The sequence below is a fragment of the Macaca thibetana genome, chromosome 12 (genome assembly GCF_024542745.1).
Source record: "Macaca thibetana thibetana isolate TM-01 chromosome 12, ASM2454274v1, whole genome shotgun sequence".
Classification (NCBI taxonomy): Eukaryota; Metazoa; Chordata; class Mammalia; order Primates; family Cercopithecidae; genus Macaca; species Macaca thibetana.
In genome coordinates this window covers 6,733,316-6,758,636 of record NC_065589.1, presented here as the reverse complement: position 1 = coordinate 6,758,636, position 25,321 = coordinate 6,733,316, and the positions used below count along the sequence as shown (strand labels likewise).

The following is a 25,321-nucleotide window of genomic DNA, read 5'->3' as shown; positions in this document are numbered from 1 at the left end:
GTAATCCAAGATTATCCTCCCTGGCAAGACGTAGAGTTTAAGTTAAGTTTATTTATTTAATAAGCTCTTAAGTTTATTAAGAGTTTTCCTAGGATCAGAAGAAAGTCAGCCTAGGCCAGGTGCAGTGGCTCACTCCCTGTCATCCAGCACTTTCTGAAGACCTAAGCGAGGCACAGTGGCTCACTTCGCTGTTACCCCAGCACCTTTGGGAAGCCAAGGTGGGAGGATTGCTTGAGCCCAGGAGTTTGAGACCAGCCTGGGCAAGATGGTGAGACCTGTCTCTACAAAAAGTAAAATAAAAAATTAGACAGACATGGTGGCATGTATGTGTAGCCCTAGCTACTCAGAGGAGACTGGGGCAGGAGGATTGCTTGAGCCAGAAAGTTCAAGGTTGTAGTGAGCTGTAATTGCATCAGGGTACTGCACTCCAACCTGGGCAACACAGCGATCTTTACAACAAACCTTATCTTTACAAAAAACAAAAATAAAAAAATTAGCCGAACAGGATGGCACACGCCTGTAATCCCAAGCTACTCAGGAGGAAGGAGGGAGGATCACTTGAGCCCAAGAGTTCAAGGCCACAAGGAGCTATGATGGCATCACTGCACTCCAGCCTTTTTTTTTTTAATTTAAAAAAAAGTTTTAGTTCAACCTAGTTTAGTTCTTCAGAAAGCTATGAAATCATGTCTTCACATGCCTCCCGATTAGACTGTTTCCCCTTTTTTCCTTAACAAGTAAGTCCTCGTAGCCTTCACTGCAGTAGGACAATTTTGAGGATATGATTTGCTCACGAAAGCACCCCCCACACGCCAGCCAGAAGAGTGGTGCAAGTCCATCCGCATGGAGCCCCAGGGGTGTGCGCCGTGGCCAGCATGTGTCTGAGTGGGAACGGACGAAGCTTTTTGAATGAAGCCGGGAGCATCTGTAATCTTCTGGTGACACCAGAGACCTGTCATTGTTTGAATTCCATCTGAAATGAATGACGGAAAAATGGGAGCCCACTGGAGAACTTGACTGAGGGCCGGGCGCAGTGGTTCACGCCTGTAATCCCAGCACTTTGGGAGGCTGAGGCAGGTGGATCACCTGAGGTCAAGAGTTCGAGATCAGCCTGGCTAACATGGTGAAACCCCGTTTCTACTAAAAATACAAAAAATAAAAATAAAAAAATTTAGCCGGGCATGGTGGCACGTGCCTGTAATCCCAGCTATTCAGGAGACTGAGGCAGGAGAATCACTTGAACCTGGGAGGTGGAGGTTGCAGTGAGCTGAGATCGCACCACTGCACTCCAGCCTGGACGACAGAGGGAGACTTTGTCTCAAAAAAAAAAAAAGGACCTTGAGTGAGGCTTTGTTATGCTGAGTTTTAAAATCCTCGGGAATCCCACTGGAGAGGGGTCTCTCATGAGTTGAAGCAATTGCTTATTTATTACTGCGTCAGTAGTGGTGACTGCCCCTCTCCTCTATTCCTGCATGGGAGGAAGCTCTTACTGTCTTGGTTTGCAGCTTAGTAGCATTTTCCTATGGACTTGGTTCGTTCAGTTGATTGGTCTCAGTTCCGTATTTGGTTTATAGTGATTTAGATTCCAAGAAATCAAGGTATGCCACATTTTGCCACGTTTCCGTGAATAAGAACTTGCAAAGAAATCATCTTCCAAAGTCGTTTCAAACTCAAATGTTTTCCCTTAAGCAACGATGTCTAGTGGTGGTTGGAGCCCCAAGCTGGCCCATACTTCATTATGTTTGCGAAACTTGGTTATGATTTAGTAAATAAAAAACAGTATTGTCGCAGTACTGGTAATTAATTGGAAATTGAACTCAATTATATCCCATAATAGTAGTTAATTCATTCTCATGTTGTGATTCTTGAAAGATAGCAGAGTTTAGGAAGTCAGTGGAGGCTGGGAAAAGTTCCGAAGGCGATTCGTAGGGCATCTCGGCTTTCTCAAAGTGTCTTCTTATATTTCAAAACTCAAAACTCCTTCTGCCTCAGTCCAGGTGAATTCGCTAGCCTGAGTCTTACGCTTTCTCAGTCCTATTAACGTTACATAAGTTTATAAAAGGATAGCGGAAAAGGAAGTAAAGAGATTCTCTTATTTTTCTTGGTTAACATGGAGCAGAGTAAGATGAGAAGGGAGGAAGACAGAGGCAGAGACTCCCGACGTGAACGCTGTCATTGAAAGGGACTGAGCTGGACAGGCATGGAGCCCAGGCTGAGAAGGAGAGAACCCCAGCTCAAGGCGCTGGGCCTGCCCAGGCTCCGTGTTGGCCATCGGCTTCCTTAACAAAGGGAAACCTGTAAAGATAGAGCAAGGCTTGCTGGGAATTGGTGTTAAAACAAGAAGAAATTCTCAGCAACCGTTTAAGAAAACTGGATTAAACATGGCTTCAAAAATGTGTTGGTTTCAGATTCTGAGTGGTTTTCAAGGAGGCCTAATATGATTTCATTAAAAGTGAATTAGAGTCACTTACATGGGATTCATCTGTTAAATATTGTTACTGAAACTTGCCAGTGGAATTTTGGTTTTAATAAAAAATCTGAAATGAAGGAAACTGTAAAAAAAATTCTTCTTTACAAATCTAAGGTGAGAATACAGTTAATGCAGTTTGGGTTTTTCTGGGGTTTTTGTGGGGTTTGTTTTGTTTTGTTTTTTGGTGTTTCTTTGGCCACCAGGTGTGTTTTATTTTCATTATTCATAGAAATAATTTTCTATAATGTCCCGGGGCCAACCGGAGAATTTGGCAGTCCGATTGGGGGTGGTTCCTTCAGAGACCCACAGGCCGGTGGCATTGGCGCGGGGTGCCCAGGTTCACAGTGCGGCTTGTGGCTCGTGTCCGTCTTGCAGGTGGCTCTTCCTCCACACCACGACTGGGGTCTCAGGGATGATGAGGGCAGGAAATCCTCCAGGCGCTTAGGAAATTTTACTCCGCTTCTGCCCAGTGGTCTCTTTGGTCGGCAGGGTGTTCTCCTGCGTCTCTGTTTTCTTCAGCTTGGCCCCATCAAAGCTGGCGATTCCCCCCATGTCTGGTTTGTCTGCCATTTTCTTAAAACAATCGGTGCCATCCTGCTCCGAACCCAATGGTTTGTGTGTGTTTGTTTGTTTGTTTGTTTTTTGGCGGAGTCTCCTGCTAGAGCCCAGGCTGGAGTGCAGTGGCGGGATCTCAGCTCACTGCAACCCCTGCCTCCTGGGTTCAAGCAATTCTCCTGCCTCAGCCTCCCCGAGTAGCTGGGATTATAGGTGCCCACCACTGCGCCCAGCTAATTTTTGTATTTTTAGTAGAGACAGGGTTTCACCAGTATTGGCCATGGTTGGCCAGGCTGGTCTCAAACTCCTGACCTCAGGTGATCTGCCCGCCTCAGCCTCCCAAAGTGCTGGAATTACAGGCGTGAGCCACTGTGCCTAGCCCAGTTAATGCAGTTTTGGTTTTTTTTGTTTGTTTGTTTTGTTTTGTTTTGTTTATTGAGACGGAGTCTCGCTCTGTCGCCCAGGCTGGAGGGCAGTGGCGCGGTCTCGGCTCACTGCAAGCTCCGCCTCCCAGGTTTACACCATTCTCCTGCCTCAGCCTCCCGAGTAGCTGGGACTACAGGTGCCCGCCACCTCGCTCAGCTAGTTTTTCGTATTTTTCAGTAGAGACGGGGTTTCACCGTGTTAGCCAGGATGGTCTCGATCTCCTGACCTCATGATCTGCCCATCTCGGCCTCCCAAAGTGCTGGGATTACAGACTTGAGCCACCACGCCTGGCCAATGCAGTTTTTTAAGTTTGTTCTTTCTTTTTCTCTCTGTCTCTCCTCTCCCCTCTCTCTTTCACAAGGTCTCGCTTTGTCACTCAGGCTGGAGTACGGTGGTACAATCATAGCTCACTGCCACCTCAACCTCCTGGGCTCAAGGGATCCTCCCACCTCAGCCCCCCAAGTAACTGGGATTACAGAAGCACACCACCATGCCCAGCTAATTTTATTTATTTATTTATTTATTTATTTATTATTTGTTTAGAGATGGGGGTGTTCGCGTCTTGCCCAGGCTGGTCTCAAACTCCTGGGCTCAAATGATCCCTACAGTGTGCCCAGCCTGAGGTTTCTTTCTTTAAAACATTACACCTTTAGGTGTTCCCTGTGTGTTTAGCAGTTAATTATCCGAAAGATCTAAGTGTAGCACGCCTGCATGTGTTTAGGTCGTGTTTGTTGAACTAACGGCACATCTTATCAGCATTCGCCAGTGTCACAGAGTGAAGTTCTGCACACACACACACACACACACACACACACACACACGTGTTTTGAATGTATGTGTTGCCTATGTACCTGGTTTTTTTTTTTTTTTTTTTTTATTTACGTCAGACTTTCTATTTGGCTCTTTTTCCCTTGCAGGGCATGCTGTTGAAGCGAAGTGGCAAATCGCTGAATAAAGAGTGGAAAAAGAAATATGTCACCCTGTGTGACAATGGCGTGCTGACCTATCACCCCAGTTTACATGTGAGTATGGCCCCCTCGGAGCAATTAACAGCTGCAGACCTCAACTAAACACGGTGGGGAAGGGGGACCTACCAGCAGCCCAGCCTCTTGTCTCTGTTTGAAGTGAAAGTTCGTATTTGGTCTCCTGCTCAACTGCGAGATAAATAACACTGTCCCTCACACTCCACTAGACCATATGTCTTTCTCTCTCTTTCCCTCCCTGCTAGTCAATCTGTGGCTTTCCAATTCTACAAAGAATTACAATAAAAGGCACAGATGAAGTAAAATTTTAGATGAGAGTAAAAAGACAGGGGCAAGAAGAAAAGAGAAAGGAGAGAAGAGTGATGTAGCTGAAAATCGAGAACGTAGGAAACAATCACAATTGAATCCAGGATTTAGCTTTGAAAAGCTGTGAACAAAAATCAGAAGTTAAATGTAATTCATGACTCAGCTTTTACTGTCAGATAACACATTCCAGTTCATTAGGCAGAAGAAACTTTTCTCTTCGTGTTATATGTAAGTTGGTGTTATATATAAGTTTGTTATACGGGTGGTGTGTAAGATAGATTTATAAACAAAATTAACTTTATTCTTGGGGAAGAAATGCAGACATTCTGCCCATTGATAAAATACAAAAAATGCAGACATTCTACCCTTGATAAAATTTAAAGTTGGGGTGTTAATTCTAGTTTCATAGCAATACATTCCATAACTGTTACTTAATGTAGAGCAATGTGTAGATTAGAATATATGGTGGAAGTCAGTCCTTCTATTCCATTGTCCCTCAGTATCTATGGGGGATGGATTCTGAGATCCGTCTTGGATACCAAAATCCATGATGCTCGATTCCCTTACATAAAATGGCATAGTATCTGCATATAACCTGAGCGCATCCTCCTCTGTGCTTTTAAGTCATCTCTAGATTACTTATAATATGTAATAGAATGTAAATTGTCTGTAAATAGTTGCTATACTGTTGTTTTTTATTTGTATAATTTTTCACTGTTGTATTAGTTATTTTTCACTTTTTTTTCTTTGATTTTTTTTCTTTTTTTTTGAGAGGAGTCTCACTGTGTCTCACAGGCTGGAGTGCAGTGGTGCGATCCTGGCTCACTGCAACCTCTCTCTCCTGGGTTCAAGCGATTCTCCTGTCTCGGCCTCCCGAATAGCTGGAATTACAGGTGCCTGCCACCATGCCCAGCTAAATTTTTTTGTACTTTTAGTAGAGGCATGGTTTCACCACGTTGGCCAGGCTGGTCTCGAGCTCCTGACCTCAAGAAATCTACCTGTGTTGGCCTCCCAAAATGCTGGGATTACAGGTATAAGCCACCATGCTGCCTTCTTTTGAATATTTTTAATCCACGATTGATTGACTCTGCACATTCAGAATCCACAGATACAAAGGACAACTTTCTATCACTGTCAGGCTAGTGGTAATAGTAGCAGCAGCAGCAGTATTTTTTGGTAGAGATTGGGTCTCCCTATGCTGCCCAGGCTAGTTTTGAATTCTTGGCCTCAAGCAATCTGCCTAACCTTGCCTTCCCAATGTGCTAGGATTACAGTCATGAGCCATGACACCCAGCTAAGCTATCAATTTTTAAAAATTTGAAATGCTTTATAAAATGGCACAGTTATTGATGAGAAGTTAGAAAAAGCATATTGAAGAAAATTAATATTATTCCTAAAATACCACCTAGGGAACCTGACTTAACATTTTAGGGTGCATACTCCCAGCTCTTTCTATGTATATATGCCTTTTCCTTCCACAAACACGTGGCCACTGTGTATACACTGCCCACAGCCTGCCTTCCTCACTAACAGTAGATATTTTCATGTCAAGAAATGTATTTGTACACCACCATTTTTAATGATTATATAATATTTCACTGTGTGGATATGCCTTCATTGATCCCACAGTATCTGAAAAACGAACCTTCTCAAATAAATTTACTTTCAGTTTTTTCGCTATCAAAGAACTCTAATCAGCATTCCTCTGTTTATCTCTGTCCCCTTGTCCGTTTGCCTTGCCAAGGATAATTTCCTAGCAGTCGGCTTCCTGCGTTGAAGAGTTACGTGTGCTTTCATGGTTTTGGTGTATGTTGTCAAATTCCCAGAAAGGTTGTATTAGTTTGTCTCATCTGGCCTTTTCTCGGCCCTCTCAAGAGCATTTACCTTCAGAAAGAAGAGCTTTTCCTAATATGATAGGTAGCACACGGTAACCTTGATGCCGAATTCGCTTGCTGGCCTGAACTGCCCCTGTCTCCTCATCGTTTAGCAGTAGCTGCACCTTTCAGAACCACGCAGCAAAGCAGGTGTTCCATCGGCATCTCTGGTTTCTGTTGTTACTGAGAGCACCTCCCATGCATTACTATTCAGTGGGGTTCAAGATACAGATACGGATAGATTCTTACATAGATATTCTTTATTGTAGTAAGGAAATTCCTTTGTGCTCAGTGACCCACTCGTTTAGTTTTGGAATATAGTCAGACTGGTTCTCCAGGGGGCCTTCAAATCAGAGAGATGTAATGCCTGTTCCATGAGGCCCACCTGGGACCAGGTTGGCATCTCTCCAGGACCACCCCATCTAGGTCTCCAGTTCTGCAGCCCACTGCACACCCAGCTTCCATCCATCAGAACAACAGCAAGGCACCGGGTCTTCCCTCGTTCTCTCCGCAGAGCTGCTCCATCAGCAGCAGCGGGGCTGCCGTGTTGCTGGCTTAGCTCCTCCTATGGACCCTGTCAGAGAGCGGAGGTCTAACTATTGAACCAGTTGCTTTATGTAAGTTAGAGAAGTGCAATCAAAATATCATTCTTGGTAAGACTCACTGGCCAGTAAAAAGGGAGAGCTGATGAATGATACGTTTCCAGTCAACCTACGCTCACTGCTGAGCCCAGGCTCCGTGGAAGGGATGTTTGCTGCCTCTTGCCAAGGGGCAGGTGTGGTAACAACGATATGTATCAGAAGATTCCCTCAGGAGGCCTAAAGCCTGTTTGCTTTTCATCCAACCTCTTGGGTATAGAATCACAACCAGTTCTTCAAAAATTCTCCTATCCACAGGCATTTTCTTGTCATGTCCCTCAATGTTTGCCAATTCCATCCTTTCGCCTTCATTCATAAGTATGCATGAATATTATTGGAGTACAGAAGAGGGGCACAGTGGGGCTTTGTTGTATAATTGTATAGCAAGCAAAAGCCAATGTCATTTTCTCTTTTTTTTTTTTTTTTTTTTTTTTTGTGAGACGGAGTCTCGCTCTGTCGCCCAGGCTGGAGTGCAGTGGCATGATCTCGGCTCACTGCAAGCTCCGCCTCCCAGGTTCACGCCTTTCTCCTGCCTCAGGCTATAGAGTAGCTGGGACTACAGGCGCCCGCCGGCACACCCAGCTAATTTTTTGTATTTTTAGTAGAGACGAGGTTTCACTTTGTTAGCCAGGATGGTCTCGATCTCCTGACCTAGTGATCCACCTGCCTTGGCCTCCCAAAGTGCTGGGATTACCAGCTTAAGCCACTGCGCCCGGCGAGGCAATGTCATTTTCAAATGCAATCCTGTTAATGCTAGTCTCCTTGGAACTGAAATTTTTGATGCAGTTACATAGTTCCCTAGGGGAGGGGCTTAATCCAGGAATGGATTTGAATCACTAGAGCCTGGTGAGATTGCATGACTTTCCATGTAATCCTCCATTGGTTTCATTTTCACAGCCAAGCATTGGATAAAATTGTGGAGAGGTAGTGACTTCCAGGTGTATTCTCTGACAGGTGCATCCGAGTCTGTTCTGTTGTGAGTTGTTAGGGGAAGTGCTGACCCACACCAGCTGAGTTAGTCCGGTGGTCTTGGTTCACAATGGGAAGAGGCGTTCAACGGGACACTCATGAGCCGAATCCAGATTTTCCTTAATAAGAAACTTGAGAGTGTGCAAATGTGTTGCTAGTTCGAGTCCCAAAATTCTACACCGTGAGAGTGACCCCGTTATCTCAGTCTGGAAAATTTCAAAAGATCGTAGAACCAGGTGATCTCAGTTAAACACAGACCACACTGTGACACCCACATCCTTGGTTATCTCCAGGATGTATTACGGCAGAAGGACCATGAGAGTCATTGGCCACATGCAGTGGTGGCGTGAGTGGTGAAGTGCTGGGAAAGCTGCCAAGATTGGTGGCATTTGGGTTTCAGAGTCATTCTTGTTGGTCCTGACTCTATTACTGACCACAGCGTGCAGTGGGGCCCCTCCCTGCTAACACCCTATTGTCTGAACATGGGAACCTGCTTCCTTTTCTCTCCTCTGGGATTCAGGCCCATGCCAGCCTCTGTAGAGCTGTATCAAGTCATTAAAAGTAGATGTTAACCTGTCAGTGGACCAGAATAAGCCCCTGTCTTACACCAGAGGAAAATGTTGTCTGGTTTCTGAGAACACGGTCCTCATCCACCTTTTCTCTGAAAGGCAGATGGGGCCCAGGTTCCACAGGAGCCCCCAGAGCAGGAGCCCCTGGAACGGGGGCCTGCATTGTTCTCGTATAGCACAGCCCACAGCCCGTTCTTTTCCACAGAGCCCAGGAAAAAATCCCGGCCAAACCATCAGATATTTTTAGAGTTTTCTACAAAGATGTAAGCGAGTATCAATAGTGAGGTTGCTGTACCAGCTCCTGGTGTATACCACTAACTTAAGAAGCCCAGGTAATTAGTGGACTAAAAGGAAACTAGCATGCTTTTGGGGAGACGGGATTCTAACCAGCTGGTACTTCTATTATGGGGTGGGGACTTGAGAGCACCAGGCCTGCAGTTGTATTAAATATGGCAGATTCAGACAGAGATGAGGTAGGGCCGTGCAGCAGCCCATCAACACCAACGCTTGCCTGTGGCGGCGAGGCGCTTTTCCTTCCGGCACAGACATTTATTTTCTGTCCACGTGTATGCTGCTCACAGTCCCCGTGAGGCTGGACCCTGGTGCCACCAGCAGCCTCCTTCCATTTGCTTATCATGTTAAATTCAGGGATCTGGGGAGAGGGTCTGGCACACAAGGAACGTTGGAGCAGGAGTAAACAACTGAGTCAAGTTTAAATTCTATAGGCCAATGTGGTTATGGGCAGGGGTGGGGCAGGCGGTAGTTCAAGAGGATCTCAGGATTATTTTTTCTTTAGGATCAAACCCAGAAGGTGGAATCGAGGGCCTTTACCAGCCTTGTCCTTCTCCCTCTGTGACACAGGGATGCTCAGGCATAGTGGCCGATGTCAGAGGACTGCCCATGTGGGATAGGAGGGTCTAGAAGGCTCATCTCCCCTCCTAGGGCTGCTCCACACGGCTGCTGCATTAGTCAACCAAATTGAGTTCCCCAGCAAGCTCCCCAACCAGTCCTCCCTAGACAAGACAGGCATGCAAGGGCCGAGTTGATAGACCAGCCTGGGCAACATGGAGAGACCCCATCTCTACAACAAATAAAAAAATGAGCCAGGCATGGTAGAGCACACCTGTGGTCCCAGCTACTCAGGAGGCTGAGTCAGGAGGATCGCTTGAGCCAGGAGGTCAGGGCTGCACAGTGACTCCAGCTTGGGCAACAGAACAAGACCCTGTCTTTTTAAAAAAAAAAAAAAAAGTTGATAGAGGCAGTTTGTCGCTGTCGGGTGGAGCGGCTGCCCGCTACCCCAGCCTTCCCTGTGGCCGCCTCCGCTCCTGCAGGCTCCCGGCAGTGCCAGCATCCTCATACCTTTACTTGGGAAAGATGCCCCAGCAGTGGGGAGCTCTGGCTTTCAGTTCCTTTGCACACTGTGGAAGCAGGAGACTGACCATTTCCTAACCTTGCTAAAATCTCTGGGTGAGGGTTTTTCAATGTCTCTGTTAGATGCCCTTAGAAAAAGATCTCCCTGAAGAGGTGAGTTCGATTCCTGAGGTATCTGAACACCATTTGCTTATTGCACAAGTGTCCACGGACATGTTTGTGTGAAAGATCGATCACCTTTGGACACGAACTTCAAGTATCAGTCCCAGACAGATGTTTTCCACACATCGGTGTGTTCTAAAATAGACTCAGCTCTTGGCCAGTCGGTGTGTGGCCGTGCTATGTGCTGAGCTTGTGGAATCCCAGCAGGATGACCTGCTCTTTGGAACTCTGGCTTCAGAACAAAGCAGCCAGTCATGAAACTGGGGGCACCTGGCATTGCAGGACACTGTGGGGCTGGTGTGAGGCTGAAAATGTACCTGGAATGGGTCGGTTGCCTGGGAACCTCACAAATACTGATCCCCGGGGACTGCGTGTCTCCCTCAGAACGGGGGCAGCTTTCTACGTGCAGAAGATCATGACAAGGGACTTCAGCTGGGTGGTGGCCCTGGGATGTCACTTTCCTTCCCATTGAATTGCTTCAGATTTCTCCTTCCGTTCTTGTCATCCCCCAGAAGTGTCTTTCTCGGTTTGTTTGTTTTTTGGGGTTTTTGGGGGGGTTTTTTGCCCTGAGCCCCAAGCTCAGTCCTTACAAAGACTGTTAGGAGACCAGCACTCCCTAGTTCCTTTGACACACAGCCCAGCCTCACTCTGCCCTTTACTTAGGACATAAGCTAAATCTACATACCCTTCCTACACCACAGATGGAAGATGTGGAGGGAAATCTTTTTCCCCAGGTCTGTTTCCTGTTGTTGAAAATCTTAAAGCTTTTTCTTAGGAGAGAACCTCTGTTTCTAAGCAGTGGAACAGAATTGCTTATGGAGTAGTCAGGTCGTAGGATGTGATAATTTCCCTGGAAATCAGAGGAGAAAATAAGCAAAACATTGAGCCAAGTGAGACTAAGAAAGCTCCCTGAAAGTTTATGCCAGTGGTACCTCCAGGCCCCGGATCTCCTCAGCTTAGATTCTATGAAGTCTTGACCCCAGCCATCACCCACAGCCACATCTCCCAGCCTCCTTCAACTCTTCCCCAAAGGGTTAGGAGATGTTAGCACTGGCTGCCCCGGATGATGAGGTCCCAGCACTTCTGTGCTTTGTAGGTTGAGAGAAGGAGGTATGGGCACAGGAGGACGTGATGGTAGATTTCCACTGTAGTTATTTTATTTTATTTTATTTTTTTAAGAGTCTTGCTCCGTCCCCCAGGCTGGAGTGCTGTGGCACAATCTCAGCTCACTGCAACCTCCGAGTTCAAGTGATTCTCCTGCCTCAGCCTCCCAAGTAGCTGGGATTACAGGCGTGCACCACCACACCTGGCTAATTTTTTGTTTTAGTAGAGATGAGGTTTCACCATGTTGCCCAAGCTGCCAAGCTGGTCTCAAACTCCTGACCTCAAGTGATCCACCCACCTGAGCCTCCCAAAGTGCTGCGATTACAGGCGTGAGCCACTGCACCTGGCTGTGGTTATTCCTGAAGGCCAGTGGTAGGGCAGGATAACAAGGACAGTGCCAGAGTGGGGAGAGGTGAATGAACCTACAGCGTCCACATCATTGCTTCCCTGGCAGAGTATGTTCAGCCACTGGTTGACAGTAGGCGGGGGCTGCCCAGCCTGTCCAGGAGCGTCTGCGTAGCTTTCGGGTCACACAGAGGTGCCCCGCTGCGGACGCTCAGGTTACATCTGTTCTAGTGGGTACGTTTGAAAGTAGACATTGGGAACTGGCTGGAAGGTGTCCGTTTTGGAAACGTGGAGAATGAGTTCTTTCACTGGGTAGGAAGTTTTGATGACGTTGTCTTCAAACTTAATAATGTCTGTGGACTTAAATGTGTGAGCCTTGGGGAGCACCTCGAGAGAAAAATGGAAGCATAATGAGAAAGAGTCACTTCATACTCTGACGAGTGCAAGCTCTAAAACTTTCAGCAAAAGCTCTTAGCAAACAAAAGCTAATGGAGTTAGTTGGATTTCTAAGGAAAACACTGTCCTGAAGTTGAAGCTACTGGGGGTAAGACTAAAACTGGGGCTCAAAAAAAAAAAAAAAAAGCCTTCAGTTATTTCGTCTTTCTTTCTCAAGATGCTGTTATTTCATCTTTCTTTCTCAAGATGCTATTATTAAATGAAACCTATAACCCAGTTTAGATAACACATAGAAAGCTCAACCAAATAATGAATGAAACTGCCTTAATGGGGTGACCAATCGCCCTGGTTTTCTGCAGGACTGAGGGGTTCCCAGGGTGCCGGACTGCCATAGCTGAAATCAGGGAAGTCCCAGGCAAGCTGGGACCTGGTCACACTTACTCCGGGACTGACCACCCTACCAGCTCCTTTACCTCCGCTTGGCATTTCGCAGAGATAACCCCAAACGTGTAAATAAGACTGACACGGTCAAAGCAAGCACGCTGGCTGCTGCTGCTGCTCCGTGGTCTACATGTTTGTGTCTTTGAAAAATTGTATGTCTCCAAGACCTTTAAAAAGCCCTGACTGCTTAACTTTGTTGGGGGAAAATATATATGAGTGTCTCAGGGTTTCAGACACTTCGCTGGATCACAGTTGAGGGGGATCGAGGGCAGCCTGTTCTGAGACCCTGAGAGTCCCTTTCTGTGGACTTAAATGTGAGCCTTAGGGAGCACCTTGATAGAAAAATGGAGGCATAATGAGAAAGAACTTGGACCTCAGGGCTTCACAGTTGAGCGTGGCCACCTATTCATCTTCCGTGTCGCGAGCACGGCCATCGAGTGCATGGCTGCAATTCCTGCTGACAAAAATGTGTGCAGTGGGATTCCTAAGTGGACCTGGAAGGATGAGCTCGGTGGCCTCACGGTCAAGCCAAGGACTTCACGGTGCCCCTGTCCAGGAAAGCTCACCTGGGTTCCGATCATGGCTCTCTGGGCTTCCTCGGGAGGTCGTTTGGCAACTGTGAAACTCCTCCCTTCCGGGCCATACCTGGCTGACGTGCATGAACTGCTCAGACTTCTAAAAAACCTCCTTCTGGCCAGGCGCGGTGGATCACACCTGTAATCCCAGCACTTCGGGAGACTGAGGTGGTTGGATCACCTGAGGTCAGGAGTTCGAGACCAGCCTGGCCAATATGGTGAAACCCCGTCTCCACGAAAAATACAAAAGCTAACCAGGTGTGGTGGTGGGTGCCTGTAATCCCAGCTACTTGGGAGGCCAAGGCAGGAGAATTCCTTGAACCCAGGAGATGGAGTTTGCAGTGAGCCGACGTGGTGCCACTGCACTCCAGCCTCAGCAACAGAGTGAGACTCCATCTCAGAAAAAAAAAAATCTCATTCTTAGATTCCTTTCCATTCTGCATGTGCCCAGACTAAAACAGCTGTAGCTCTGTCATTTCTTCCTGACCTGCAATACTGGAATTTTCCTTCTTAAGTTTTCCTCCTTTAAAATTGTTAAAGAGCTTTCCTTCTTTTCATTACTGGGCAGGTTAATTTCTAACTGAGTGGCTTGGACTCCCCTGCAACACACAAACCCTTTGATTCTGTGTGTCGTCGAGATTTGGTTTTGTTTTTTCAAAGCCAGGGCAGCCAAACCTGGACTCTCTAAAATTATCATCAGAAGGCAGATTTCAGAAAGTTTCTAGTTTCAAAATGAGACGGAAGACCCACTTTTTTACTGATGTAAAGATAACAAAAAGATCTGTGATGATTCCTAAGTGGGTATTTTCCTCTAAAGAAATCATTCAAGGAAAAAAAAAAAAAGATACGTATGCTATGTAGAATAGCAGCTCGTGGCTGTGCTCAGTGCCCATAATTGCCTTTGTAAATACACGAATTCCTCACACAGGACTGCAATATTTTGCCTGGATCGAGGATTCACTAAGAATCTGTGATCCGTCTCTTCACCCACCTTCACATGTCTGCTAGGGTGGACCTCGAACTTCTTAAGGTGGTGAATATTCATTTACACTCAGAGAAACTTTTCACTGATTTCCCCAGAACATTGAGACAGTCAGAATAACTCCTGTACAGGCTACTGGATTGACAAATGTGAAGGCCAGATTTTCAGATGTGAGGCTGCGATGACCAAAAAGACAGACCTCCCTTTCTTACTGAGAAGAGCGTAGTCAGACATGTCAAGTCTATGGCACGCTGCTGCAGAAGGCGTGATTCATCTTAAGATCAAAAATGATTTCATCTTGCTTTCTTGGTCGTAAGCCAAGGTGCCTGGAGCTGTCCTTTGGCCTTTCATGTGCTGTCTCTCTGGTGTGGGTGTGCCGTGTCTACCATAAGAGTGTGGCGTGTCTGTGGCGCAGTGTGCCGTGTCCATCATAAGGGAGGCCCGTGTCTGTGGTGCGGGTGTGCCGTGTCTGTGGCGCGGGTGTGCCGTGTCTGTGGTGCGGGTGTGCCGTGTCTGTGGTGCAGGTGTGCTGTATCCATCATAAGAGAGTGCCGGTCTGTGGCATGGGTGTGGCATGTCTGTGGTGAGGGTGTGCCACGTCCATCATAAGGAAGTGCTATGTCTGTGGAATGGGTGTGGTGTGTCTGTGGTGAGGGTGTGCCACGTCCATCATAAGGAAGTGCTATGTCTGTGGAATGGGTGTGGTGTGTCTGTGGTGAGGGTGTGCCACGTCCATCATAAGGAAGTGCTATGTCTGTGGAATGGGTGTGGTGTGTCTGTGGTGCAGGTGTGCCATGTCCATCATAAGGAAGTGCTATGTCTGTGGAATGGGTGTGGTGTGTCTGTGGTGCAGGTGTGCCATGTCCATCATAAGGAAGTGCTATGTCTGTGGAATGGGTGTGGTGTGTCTGTGGTGCAGGTGTGCCATGTCCATCATAAGGAAGTGCTATGTCTGTGGAATGGGTGTGGTGTGTCTGTGGTGCAGGTGTGCAGTGTCCATCATAAGGAAGTGCTATGTCTGTGGAATGGGTGTGGTGTGTCTGTGGTGCAGGTGTGCAGTGTCCATCATAAGGAAGTGCTATGTCTGTGGAATGGGTGTGGTGTGTCTGTGGTGCAGGTGTGCAGTGTCCATCATAAGGAAGTGCTATGTCTGTGGAATGGGTGTGGTGTGTCTGTGGTGCAGGTGTGCAGTGTCCATCATAAGGGTGTGGTGTGTCTGTGGTGCGGGTGTGCCGTGTCCATCATAAGGAAGTGCTATGTCTGTGGAATGGGTGTGGTGTGTCTGGTGCAGGTGTGCAGTGTCCATCATAAGGAAGCGCCGTGTCTGTGGCATGAGTGTGGCATGTCTGTGGTGCGGGTGTGCCGTGTCTGTGGCATGGGTGTGGCGTGTCTGTGGTGCAGGTGTGCCATGTCCATCATAAGGGAGCACTGTGTCTGTGGCATGAGTGTGGCGTGTCTGTGGTGTGGGTGTGCCGTGTCCCTCATATGGGAGTGCCATGTCTGTGGCATGGGTGTGGCGTGTCTGTGGCATGGGTGTGGCATGTCTGTGGTGCAGGTGTGCCGTGTCCATCATAAGGAAGCGCCGTGTCTGTGGCATGAGTGTGGCATGTCTGTGGTGCGGGTGTGCCGTGTCTGTGGCATGGGTGTGGCGTGTCTGTGGTGCAGGTGTGCCATGTCCATCATAAGGGAGTGCCGTGTCTGTGGCATGGGTGTGGCGTGTCTGTGGTGCAGGTGTGCCGTGTCCATCATAAGGAAGTGCCGTGTCTGTGGCATGAGTGTGGCATGTCTGTGGTGCGGGTGTGCCGTGTCTGTGGCATGGGTGTGGCGTGTCTGTGGTGCAGGTGTGCCATGTCCATCATAAGGGAGTGCCGTGTCTGTGGCATGGGTGTGGCGTGTCTGTGGTGCAGGTATGCCGTGTCCATCATAAGGGAGCACTGTGTCTGTGGCATGAGTGTGGCGTGTCTGTGGTGTGGGTGTGCCGTGTCCCTCATATGGGAGTGCCGTGTCTGTGGCATGGGTGTGGCGTGTCTGTGGTGAGGATGTGCCTTGTCCATCATGAGGGTACGCCGTGTCCATCATACAGTTGTGCCTTCATGGCCCGCCCTGGTTCCCAGGCCCCATCTAGTGTGTGTCATTGCCTCTGGTGAGAATGTCCTTTTCTGCCCCATCTAGTGTACATCGTTGAGGAGGAGAGCTGTGTTCCCCACAGTCTGCCCAGGGGTTGTCATGTGAGTGGCACATAGGTATTGCTTAGTACGCACCGGTCACAGTGACTTGAGTGCCGCCACAATGAAGCTTCCGATCATGTGACTCCTTCAGCATCTTTGCTCCTGAACTGCCTGGACTCCAACCCTCAACTTTGGCAATCCTGGCTCTGCTCTACAGATTGTGGTGTGATTGAGCTAACAATACTCACCACGTCGTACAACATGGACTCCCTAAGCTGACATAGGGTAGGGGGAGAACACACACACACACAAGTAATCACTCACACGGCACTATTACAAATGCTGCAAAATCTAAAAACATCACTGGAATCCAGAAAACAATCCATTTAGAGGTATATGAGGAGATTATACAGCTATTAAAGAACAAAGATCTGGAACTCTATGACAACAAACCAACATGGCTGTTCTAGCCTGAGCTGTCTGTTTTAGGCAAATGGGAACGGTTTCGTAAACAATACGAACCGCAACGGGTATTTCTGCAAGTTTCTAAGACTGGCAGGAGTCAGCTCGGGGGAAGCAGGAAGAATCCTCAGTTGGTTGGCTGTTCTTGGGACTAAAGAAATAATCCCCATTGAACAGAGCTTACACTCACATCCTTGAGTCTGTGAATGTTCTTCAGTTCCCTGGGAACAGCCAGAGTCCAACTTTCCGCATGGATTGCTTTCACAGGGACACCTGGCCCTTCAAGCCATTACTATGAATGTCACCTCGGCAACCTTGATGTGTAGATATTGCCTGTGTCGAGTCGTACTGCAGCTCTGCCTCTTTCCACGATAGGATTTGAGGCAGCTTCCAACAGACAATTGATGTGAAAATGTATTGTGAACACATGCATGGGACCATACGTACGTCATACACTCACACTCACACATACAGACACACATACAATACACACACTCATACATACACACATACACATGCGCATATACACACACACACACACACACAGAGCTATGGGCACAACTTCATTTCAACTTCTTTCATGTAGATTGTGAAGTAAAGGTGTTGGATCTTTGTGGTTTGCAAATCTAAATTACCTCCTTCCATCTTAAGATTTCTTCCCCTCCTTGATTCTAAAGTGAGAGTCAGCTCCTTTCTTAGCTGATCCTTCTAGTGTGCAGGTCAAAGGAACACAGAACTGGGAATCAGACATGGTTTCCGGTCCAGCCATTTCCCCACCCACCTCCATGTTGGTTCCAACATGGCTTTGTGGAGTCCTGGGACTCAGGCACAGTGTGAGAATCACTGAGCCTCTCAAGGTCAATTATGCAGTGATTGCTTTGCTAGCCCTTCTTCCTCCACCCATAACCTCGGCCTCCGTTTTCTCTTCCTCCTGAGAATTCATCCAGAATGGCGTCAGAAGTCACACCGAGATGATCTTGCAGACCATACTCCCCTGAGTGTGCATCCTACGTTTTTGCTCAGTTCAACTAGCGCAGTGGCCTGCTCATAAAGTTTTCCACAGCCTGTTGGCTGTACGAAGAATAGCGATTACTCCTCAACTGCTTTGAACCTTCACCTTGTCATTCTAATCATATTTTTGTTTGTTTCCCTCCTTTGAGTTCTTTTCTGTATTTCAATGATGGAGATAGATCCCTCCTCCCCCTTGGATGATGTCCGTGCCCCTGCTCTTGCCCCAGCTTGCCTCCTCAGACTCGTCTCTCACCCCCTTCCTGCTCTATCGCTGTCTTTGTTTGCTTTTAGTTTCTCATACTTGCCATGTTTTCTGGTAATCCTGGCTTAAATGCTGCCTCCTCTTGGGAGTTTTCCCCCACTCGGCCTATTTGAGCACCCGTGCTGTGTGTGGTCTCACATTACTCTAGAGGGCCATCTCTCTGATTCTCCCACAAGACTGGAAGCTCCTTGAGGCAAGGATGTATATGTTACCAATGTATCTCTAACATCTGGAACACTGGCTTGTTGGATGGATGGACAGACGGACGGACGGACGGATGGATGGAGGCACAATTAGCCCATATGCTTAACCTTTCGTTAAATCTGTAGGACTAGAGTTCCTGAAACCTCGTGGAAGGAATCCACCATGCAATGCTTTTAGGAAGCAGAAATATGTCTCGGCCATATTCTGGCTCCATTTGCTGCAACTTAGAGAAGGATCTCGATGGTGGGAGAAAAGCTTCAGGATTTTGTTGTTGTTTTTTTTTTTCATTTTAATTGTAAAATACATACAACATTTGCCATCTTAACCATTTTAAGTATACAGTTCAATAGTACCATGTAGGTTCATGTCGTTGGGCAATCAACCTCCAGAACTTTTTCATCTTACAAAACAAACTATGTTACCCATAAACACTAATTCCCATCCCCCCTCCCCTCAGCCCCTGGCAACCAGCATCTAGGTTCTGTCTCTGAATTTGTCGGCTCTAGAAACCTCATATAAATGAAGTCATAACACTGTTTGTCTTTTTATGACTGGCTTGTTGCATTTAATATTATGTCCTCAAGGTTCTTCCAGTTGTAATGTGTGTCAACATTTTCTTCCTGTTTGAGGCTGAGTAATATTCCGTCATATGTACACACCACATTGTGTTCGTCCATGATGGACACTTGCTTTCACATCTTGGCCATTGTGAACAATGCTGCTAAGAATGTGAGCATACAGAGCTTGGGTTTTAAATGTAAAAACTGTAACATGGGAAAGCTGCAGAGTATGGCTGAATGTTAAACCTGCCCAACCTTGCCAGCACTCTGGTCATGGGACATTTGCTGGGCCCAGTCCTCACCGCAGTGAACGGTGTAGGCTTTGTAACCTGCATGGTGGTCTGGAAGCCATGTGATAAGAAAACCACCTAGCAATGACATGGTCACGTGGGCCCCCCGGAGTTTGCCAGGCACCTGGGTGACCTGGGAAGGAGCTTTGTCATTCGTGTGACCTGTTTGAAAGAGTATGGTCTGTTGTTTCTCCCATATAGCAACAGTTCCAAAGCCAAGGTATTAGACCACCATAAAAGTAGAAATATTTTCAGGGCGGCCGGGCGCGGTGGCTCAAGCCTGTAATCCCAGCACTTTGGGAGGCCGAGGCGGACGGATCACAAGGTCAGGAGATCGAGACCACAGTGAAACCCCGTCTCTACTAAAAATACAAAAATTAGCCGGGCGCGGTGGCGGGCGCCTGTAGTCCCAGCTACTCAGGAGGCTGAGGCAGGAGAATGGCGGGAACCCGGGAGGCGGAGCTTGCAGTGAGCCGAGATCGCGCCACTGCACTCCAGCCTGGGCAACAGCGTGAGACTCCGTCTCAAAAAAAAAAAAAAGAAAGAAATATTTTCAGGGCATATTGACAACTTTTGTTGGAAACGGAGCCTACTGAAAAACTCACTGCTGTTACACAAACGCAAAAAGGATTCTTTATCAAAGTCTATTTCTGTCTAAGGAATTCTTTATTTTATATACCCCCAGGGTTTGGAAATGTTTGGGATTTAAAAATAAAAGGGCCGAAAGCTGTCCTCACAACATTTCATTGTTGATGTTGTTGACACACAGTGAATGGAAGTAGGGTGAGACTGGACAAAATAAGTCCTCTTATTTTTTTCTTTTCTGTTTTTTTGTTTGTTTGTTTTTTGTTTTATTTGGTTTTATTTGGTTTTTTTTGAGACAAAATCTCGCTCTGTTGCCCAGGCTGGAGTGCAGTGACGTTATCTCAGCTCACTGCAACCTCCGCCTCCAGGGTTCAAGCAATTCCACCATGCCCTGCTAATTTTTATATTTTTGTAGGGGCAGGGTTTTGCCCTGTTGGCCAGGCTGGTCTCGAATTCCTGACCTCAACTGATCCGCCCACCTCGGCCTCCCAAAGTGCTGGGATTACAGGCGTGAACCCCTGCGCCTGACCAAGTCCTCATGTTTCTAAAAATTATACCACTAAATAGCGTAGATCCTATCTAACCTATTTTCAACACTGAAAAATTCTGCCTTCTTGCATTTCCTGATAAAATGAAAAATAGAGCATATGTGTGTTTCTATAAATAGCAGATTTAACAGTGTGGCTGAAGGGTTTGAGTCTCTAAGCTTCCAGTGGAATCCAAGAGACATTGTCCTACCAGTATACAGCGTGATATGTCAGATCGTCTCTGGCCGTCCTTTGTACCCAACTGATAACATTTTGTTTTCCGTTTTTGGCCTTTTAGTGTTACTCATAGAGGCCAAAAATTCTTACGCAAGGTAAATAAATCCAATCCCTCTGGTTTCCTCAGCAACAGTAAGTCACAGCCGAGGACTCAGTGGGAGAGGATGACTGTGGGGGGTCATGAGGAATGTTCTTTTACTTCTAAGAAATTGAATTTCGTTATTATATTTTATAAATATTTTCTTACTTGGCTCCTAACCTGATTGTGGGCTTGTTGCCGCGGTCTTGGAAGGTAGGGAGGGGCGGGGCTGGAGAAGCCTGTTTCTTCTCAGGTGTGCCTGTGGCCCCAAATGGAAACCAATCAAGGTGCGATTTATGTTCATTAAGTGCTTGTCAAAACTGAAAAATTTTCTAATCAACAGCAATCTAGCTGCAGCCCCCTCGATGGCTGGGAGGGCTGCCTCTGCCGCATCGGCTATTTGCCTGTTACAACTCTAGGCTAAAAATCCGCTGATGATTACATTAGGCTAAGCTGCGAAGTAAATGAACCATGTCTTATTTAGGTGCCACTAGCTTCAGAGTAGTCCTGCCCCGCAGGGCACTTGATAGCGTTTTATGGCTTTAAAATTAGTGTAGCTTCCCATTTGCTGCAGGGTGCTACATGTTATGCCTTTGAACTCAATAAGCAAAGGGAACGGGGCCTTTTGTTTTTCCCCCCCTTTTTTTTCCCCCCTTGCATTTTAGCAATTTTGTTTTGCATCTTTTCCAGACGGCATTTTGCAATAAAAATGTCTGACTATCATATACATGCCGCCCCCACTTAAAAAAAAAAAAAAAAAAAAGGTGAGGGAAGAGAAAGAAGGAAAAGCAGAAAATGTCATGCGTTTGCAGAGGACAGGTTTTTTTGTGTTTCCCCACCTGTGCTGCAAAGTGAAAAATGGCTTTGCAGGTCAACCCTAATGACTTATCATGTCAGAATTGCTACCTCAAGTGGGAGCAACACCTTTAGCTCAAGAAATTGCCCCATAAAGTCAGAGAGAAAATATTTCAGTATTTTTATTGGACAAGAGTGGTAAGAGCTAACATTTATTGAGGGCTTTGGCGCTCTGTTAAACACTTCAGTATTATCTCAGTGAACCCTCACAACAGTATCATGAAGCAAGAACTGTTTTTAAAGATGTGGACGTGGGGACTCTGAGTGGCTGAATGACATGCCCTCCGTGTGCAACTCGGAAGACAGTGGAGGTGCTCTGAGTTCGAGGCTTATTCCCTGACCAAGAGAAAGTGGACTTTTGTCTTCGGAAGACTTCTTTAGGAAGTCAGACAAGTGTGGTTATCAGTGAATTACCTGATTCATTTGAATGGAATCTAATACAAGGTGCTGTGAACTCCCTTGGCAGGCATTATGTTTAGGAAAACAGAGTAATTCCTGTAAAAGCAGTGCATGGGAAAAATACATATAGGAGAGTTCTAAATAGGCCTAGGTGGAAAGTTTAAAAATTGGAAGTACTTACCATTTGTCATGGGGGAAAAACCAAAAACCGAAGTGGGAGTTTCTCCGTGTTACCTTGGGTCTGATGGCAGAAGACACAATGTAGCAATCGATATTCACTTCAGAGGACAGATGTGTATGCTCTGCTGTCTTAAAACTCTACTGTTTGGCCAGGCACGGTGGCTCACCCCTGTAATCCCAGCACTTTGGGAGGCCGAGGCAGGCGGATCACTTGAGGTCAGGCGTTCGAGACCAGCCTGGCTAACATGGAGAAATGCCGTCTCTACTAAAAATACAAAAATTAGCCAGGCGTGGTGGCGGGCACCTGTAATCTCAGCTACTCGGGAGGCTGAGGCAGGAGAATTGCTTGAACCCAGGAGGCAGAGGTTGCAGTGAACCGAGATCATGCCATTGCACTGCAGCCTGAGCAACAAGAGTGAAACTCTGTCTAAAAATATATATATATATCTATATAGTCTGTCTATATATATATATACACACACACACATATATATATACTATCTGTTTTGGCTGCACATTTCAGCAAATTCATCCAAAGAAATCTGAAGTTTTAAAGAGACCCAGACAGGCAGTATTACCATGGTGAACATTTCCATATAACAAAATTTCTAGGATCTGTTGATCCAGTTGTTTCAAGCCATATTCAAATATTAAAATACTAGGACAGCAAAGGAATGGTGCTGGCTCCTTGAAGTTCATTGTAGTGAGAGGCCTCCAGCGACTGTGTAGAGACAGGCAGCTGTTTTCATATCCGAGGCATTCATTGTACAGGCTAGGTTTGAGCAGGCGTGGCTTACAACTGCGTAATGCTCATTTTAACCTAGAATGAGAAAAATCTTTCCCGCAGTGTAAACCTCAATATAGTAGGTCAGTCAAGACAGATACAATCAAGAAGCAAGAGGTGTATTCATAATTCGATTTGGAATTTTCTGCTTTTTGATTTGTATTACAATAACTTATCCCTTTGGGCTGGTGGACTTGAGCCCACACATGTTGGATGCTGGCCTCTGCAGCACCTGGAGCAGGGAAGTTTGCTTTTGCCGTCGTGTAGGAACTCTCCATTGTACGAGAAGCTGCCACCACTGGTCCCCAACAAGGCCTCACCAACCTTCTCTTTTACCATGTGTAGTGTAATGACCCAGACCCAATAAAGGATTTACTAAGTAAGAATATTCCACACATACTCTTCCTTACCTCCATGATGGAGTGATAGACTGATTTCATCTTGATAGTCCGGGTCAGTCATTCCAGCCAACACTGTAACTTCCTTGTTAGCCTCTTGACTTTGAGGTAGTAGGAGCCCGAAGTGGCCAGGTGACAATCTTCCAGTTTAATGGAATTGTTATTGTGTCTCCTGGTGGCAGCATTTCTCCCTCTGGAACTGAGACCCCTTGGCCAGCAGAACATAATGTTGTGGGAACAGGAAGCAAAAATTTAGCTAGTGGGTCACTAGGGGTGACGGTGAGTGGTGCCACTTCCATTTCTGCCCCTCAATTCCTGGACCCGTGAATCCTAGCAATGGGAAAAACAGTACCATATATTGGACACTTGATTCAGAGCATACACGGCCTTCTGGAGAACTTTGCCCCAGCCCTGCAAAGGATTGTCACCTAGTTGGCATTGTAATTATGATTTCAAAAGGCCATTCCACCCTTCTATCAATCCAGCTGCTTCAGGATGATGGGGAACATGGTAAGACCAGTGAATTCCATAAGCATGAGCCGTTTGCCTCTATCCGTGCTACACATCTGATTGGCCAGGTGCCTTCTTCCTGCCATGGCTGCTGGTCACTCTCATGTACTTGCAGGCATGGATCAGGTAGTCTTTAGGAAGGCAGTTCTGAAAGAGAAACACTGAATGCTGTTGGCTGTCTTCGGAAACAAAATTATTTCTCATGGGATTTTTCCTTTTGAAGCTGCTTCCTACCTTGCTATTGTGACTATGATCCTTTGGAGAGAAGAGAAATTGTCTTCTTTGAGTTCTGTGATCTGAAGGGATGTGGCCAGAAGATTTTTCATAGTTTTACAATATTTTCACAGTATTTTTAGGAACATGACTTTGGTCTGCACCTGTGACTACGTACGAGGCTATTGTTTATTATTCATGAATGTGGGACATGAACATTTGCTTGATCTTTTTGAATGAGTGGTCCTATATATGTCTTTATGATTAGTTTCCTTTGAAAATAACATTAAATGGAGTTTGGGAATAGCAGTGGACTTTACAATGGCTTCTCTTACATACTTTTTTTTTTTTGAGACGGAATCTCGCTCTGTCACCCAGGCTGGAGTGCAGTGGCGGAATCTCGGCTCACTGCAAGCTCCGCCTCCCGGGTTTACGCCGTTCTCCTGCCTCAGCCTCCCGAGTAGCTGGGACTACAGGTGTCCGCTACCTTGCCCGGCTAGTTTTTTGTATTTTTAGTAGAGACGGGGTTTCACCGTGTTAGCCAGGATGGTCTCGATCTCCTGACCTCATGATCCGCCCGTCTCGGCCTCCCAAAGTGCTGGGATTACAGGCTTGAGCCACCGCGCCCGGCTTTTTTTCTTTTTTTTAAGCCCAGAAGTGAGGCTTTTTAAAGACAGAACTTAACAAATTACTGCTTCCTTTTGACGCTGGATATTCATGAAGTGCAGTAAAATAGGAAATAATGAGTCGTTCTTTTCCTCCAGGAGGAGGAGGAACAAACAAATGTGAAAACATTTACGGTATCTTTCCACAGTGCAACCGTTTGCTCCTCCCGGGTTGTGTACATAAAAGCGTACACATGGAGCCAGTGGCTGCTTTGCAGACATAAATCTAGACTAGTGGTTCTCAAGACTTTGGACTCAGGACCCCTTTATCTTTTTAAAAAGTATGAGCCAGGCATGGTGGCTCACGCCTGTAATCCCAACACTTTGGGAGGCCAAGGCGGGTGGGTCACCTGAAGTCAGAAGTTGGAGACTAGTCTGGCCAACATGGTGAAATCCCATCTCTACTAAAACTACAGAAATTATCTGAGCTTAGGAACGTGCCTGTAGCTCCAGCTACTCGGGAGGCTGAGGCAGCAGAATCGCTTGAACCCGGGAGGCAGAAATTGCAGTGAGCCGAGACCACACTGCTGCACTCCAGCCTGGGCGACAGAGAGAGACTCCGTCTCAAAAAAAAAAAAAAAAAAAATTATGGAGGGACCCCAAAGAACATTTATTCATATGGGTTTTGTCTATTGACATTCATCATGTTAGAAATTCAAACTGAGAAAAATTTTAAATGTGTAATCCATTTAACAATAAACCACCCGTTACATGTTAATGTAAATAATAATTTTGTGAAAATATAATTTTCAAAATAAAAAGTCATGAG

At 46.5% G+C, this 25,321-nt stretch overlaps 2 protein-coding genes and 1 long non-coding RNA gene across 9 annotated transcripts in view; 2 read left to right on the top strand and 1 right to left on the bottom strand.

The window, feature by feature from the left end:
- AGAP1 (ArfGAP with GTPase domain, ankyrin repeat and PH domain 1) overlaps positions 1-25,321 on the top strand; it is a 469,017-nt gene that overhangs the window by 210,837 nt on the left and 232,859 nt on the right. For all 5 annotated transcript variants that reach the window (XM_050751653.1, XM_050751648.1, XM_050751651.1 and 2 more), the window contains exon 10: positions 4,366-4,470. In XM_050751653.1, coding sequence (XP_050607610.1) covers positions 4,366-4,470 — 105 coding nt within the window. The remainder of the gene's footprint in view (positions 1-4,365; positions 4,471-25,321) is intronic.
- On the bottom strand, positions 2,909-3,037 carry LOC126932623 (thymosin beta-10-like). The gene has a single exon (XM_050751687.1). It carries the CDS (start codon positions 3,035-3,037, stop codon positions 2,909-2,911), a length of 129 nt encoding a protein of 42 aa, XP_050607644.1.
- LOC126932629 (uncharacterized) lies at positions 15,399-24,214 on the top strand. Of its 3 annotated transcripts, XR_007718248.1 has the most exons (4): positions 15,399-15,654; positions 15,854-16,004; positions 16,071-19,359; positions 19,662-24,214. It is a non-coding gene; the product is annotated as an uncharacterized LOC126932629 (long non-coding RNA). The 3 variants fall into 3 exon arrangements; XR_007718250.1 differs by lacking the exon at positions 15,854-16,004 and having other exon boundaries at positions 15,399-15,630; positions 16,005-19,359; XR_007718249.1 differs by lacking the exon at positions 15,854-16,004 and having other exon boundaries at positions 15,399-15,696.